Genomic DNA, 2,092 nt, shown 5'->3' on the forward strand with positions numbered 1-2,092 from the left:
GGTGGGGGGGGGGGGGGGGGGGGGGGGGACGAACCATCAAGAATGTAAGGCACGCTCTGGAAATCCGCGTTCGTATCCATGAACGTCACCAGCCTCGTCCCCTGATCGAGCATCTGCCCCAGAGTGGGCCATTCCTGAAGTGTCAAACTCGCTTTCCCAGGGTTGAAAGAGACAGTGTCCAGTCCCACAGACTGGAGTACCGCGCCGAATTGGGAGACGGGGAGGTCGTCGTTGTTTACCAACAGGAGGGTGACTACCTCCCCGGGGTTCGCGTCTAGCCAAACCTTGAGTTTCCCTAAATAAATCGCGAGCGAGCCGCCGTCTAGCAAGGAACAAGAGGTGTGACAGAGCTCGATCGTGTTGTTCGCGGAGTGAGCCTGGTTCTGCAGCATCCGGATACCGTCTGTGAGTTGCTGGGTTAGGTCGTAGTCCTGATTGCCTGCGAGAGAGGGGGAGAGAGCGAAAGAGTCGTGTGCTCCTATGAAGGTGATGTTGCTGTATTGGCGGGAGCATAGCTGGAAGGGGTTAGGGAGTGCTTGTGGGAGGGAGGGGAGGGGAGGACTGACGAGGGGTGAACCGTTGCATGTTGTTGCTCGTCTGTTGGGAGCTGCGAGGGATAGGGTGAGGAAGGGAAGGAGGAGGAGGGACATGCAAGGTAGTCTCATTCTGTATTGCGTCTGAGTGTGAAGTGTTGAGTGAGAGTAAAGTAAAGCAGTGAAAGTCGGACCTGCCGAGTGAGTGAAAGAGAGAGTAGTAAGGTGAAGAGTGAACTGACCAGGTAGATCACTTTTGTTCCTTTGTTGCCCCACGTGCTTGACAGGGTCGATCTCACTCTTCTCTCTCGATCGGCCCGCTTGGTGGATGATGCTACACCCCCTGTGTTGGTTCTATGGAACGATAACGTCATGATGATATCCTACTAATACCCCATCAATCGTCATCATCATTCCCCATTCTTCACCTCACAATGACCGTCAAATCCCCATGGTACCTCCTCCCTCTATCCAAAGTATCTCTCACTCCCTCCCTCCCTCTACCCACTCACCCAAATCACAGGCCAACATCCTCGTCAGCACAGGCACGTTCCTCTACGTCATCCTCACTCGTTCATTCCACGCTGCATACTTCGGAATAGGAACTCTCTTGTGCTCTTTATCCGGTACACCCCCCCCCCCCCCTGCCCTGTCCCTACCAGTAACCGCTAACCCTCACTACGCGCTAGCCAAAGCACTCAAACGTCTCCTCCGCCATCCTCGACCTCCAGGCTCCCCACGCCCATTGACATACGGCATGCCCTCAACCCACACAAGCGCAATGGCGTTCCAATCCCTCTACCTCACACTCTCCTCCCTCTTCCTATCCTTCACCGCCCTCTCATTCCTCCCTCTCCCGCTCCTTCCCACTCCTGCCTCCCCACCCGAGTGGCTCCGCCTCGCCCTGCCGGGATTGTACGTCCCCTATGCGCTAGCTGTTGCCGCGAGCAGGATCACAATGGGACATCATACGCTGCCTCAAGTACTGGGAGGCGCACTCTGGGGCGTCGTTTTCGCAGCAGGCTGGTGGGCGCTCTGGCCCTGGGCAAAGGAACTGGGGGAAAAGGTACTCCCTTGGCTGGGAGGGAGGGTCGTTAGCTAGCACGCGGAGCAAGAGGATGCATATGGGGGAAGGGAAGGGGGAGTGGAACAAGCTCTTGGAAGCGTATGGCGTATGGGTCGGCGCTCTCCCTGGTGGATGCGCATAGACCGAGCTGGAACTCGGAATTCGATATTCTTACTTCTATCTTTATCTCTCTATCGTTATCTGATACCTCAAATCAAGCAAGCAAACCAATTCCAAGTGGCCCTATCGGCAACCTGGTACCTCCCAAGCGTGCTGTACGGTACGGTACGGGTCTTATGTCCCATTGTTCAACATTGGTCATGATTATCGTCTCACGTTGTTATTGCTACTGCTATTGCTATCGCTCAATTCCAGAGGCCTCCTGAGGGTATCTTGATCCGATACCTCAAAACAAGCAAGCAAGCACAAGTGGTCAACTTTCCGAGCACGAGCTGCCAAACCCCCCCCCCCCCCCCCCCCCCCCCCCCCCCCC

At 56.0% G+C, this 2,092-nt stretch overlaps 2 protein-coding genes across 2 annotated transcripts in view; one reads left to right on the top strand and one right to left on the bottom strand.

Annotated features, from left to right (window-relative positions):
• The window catches only part of DACRYDRAFT_95815 (PLC-like phosphodiesterase), a gene marked incomplete at both ends in the record, with an annotated part of 1,538 nt that extends 873 nt beyond the window's left edge, over positions 1–665 (bottom strand). Inside the window, 2 exons of the mRNA XM_040777321.1 lie at positions 35–515; positions 567–665. Coding sequence (XP_040626922.1) covers positions 35–515; positions 567–665 — 580 coding nt within the window. The remainder of the gene's footprint in view (positions 1–34; positions 516–566) is intronic.
• A 302-nt stretch (positions 666–967) lies between these two features.
• Positions 968–1,815, top strand: DACRYDRAFT_117624 (uncharacterized protein; the record flags this gene model as incomplete). The annotated part of the gene is made up of 2 exons (XM_040770422.1): positions 968–1,009; positions 1,057–1,815. The coding sequence occupies 2 exons, from the start codon at positions 968–970 to the stop codon at positions 1,633–1,635; spliced, it is 621 nt and encodes a 206-aa protein (XP_040626923.1). The 3' UTR covers positions 1,636–1,815.
• Between the last annotated feature and the right edge of the window lie 277 nt (positions 1,816–2,092).

This window comes from Dacryopinax primogenitus (genome assembly GCF_000292625.1).
Source record: "Dacryopinax primogenitus strain DJM-731 SS1 chromosome Unknown DACRYscaffold_14, whole genome shotgun sequence".
In the NCBI taxonomy this organism is placed as follows: Eukaryota; Fungi; Basidiomycota; class Dacrymycetes; order Dacrymycetales; family Dacrymycetaceae; genus Dacryopinax; species Dacryopinax primogenitus.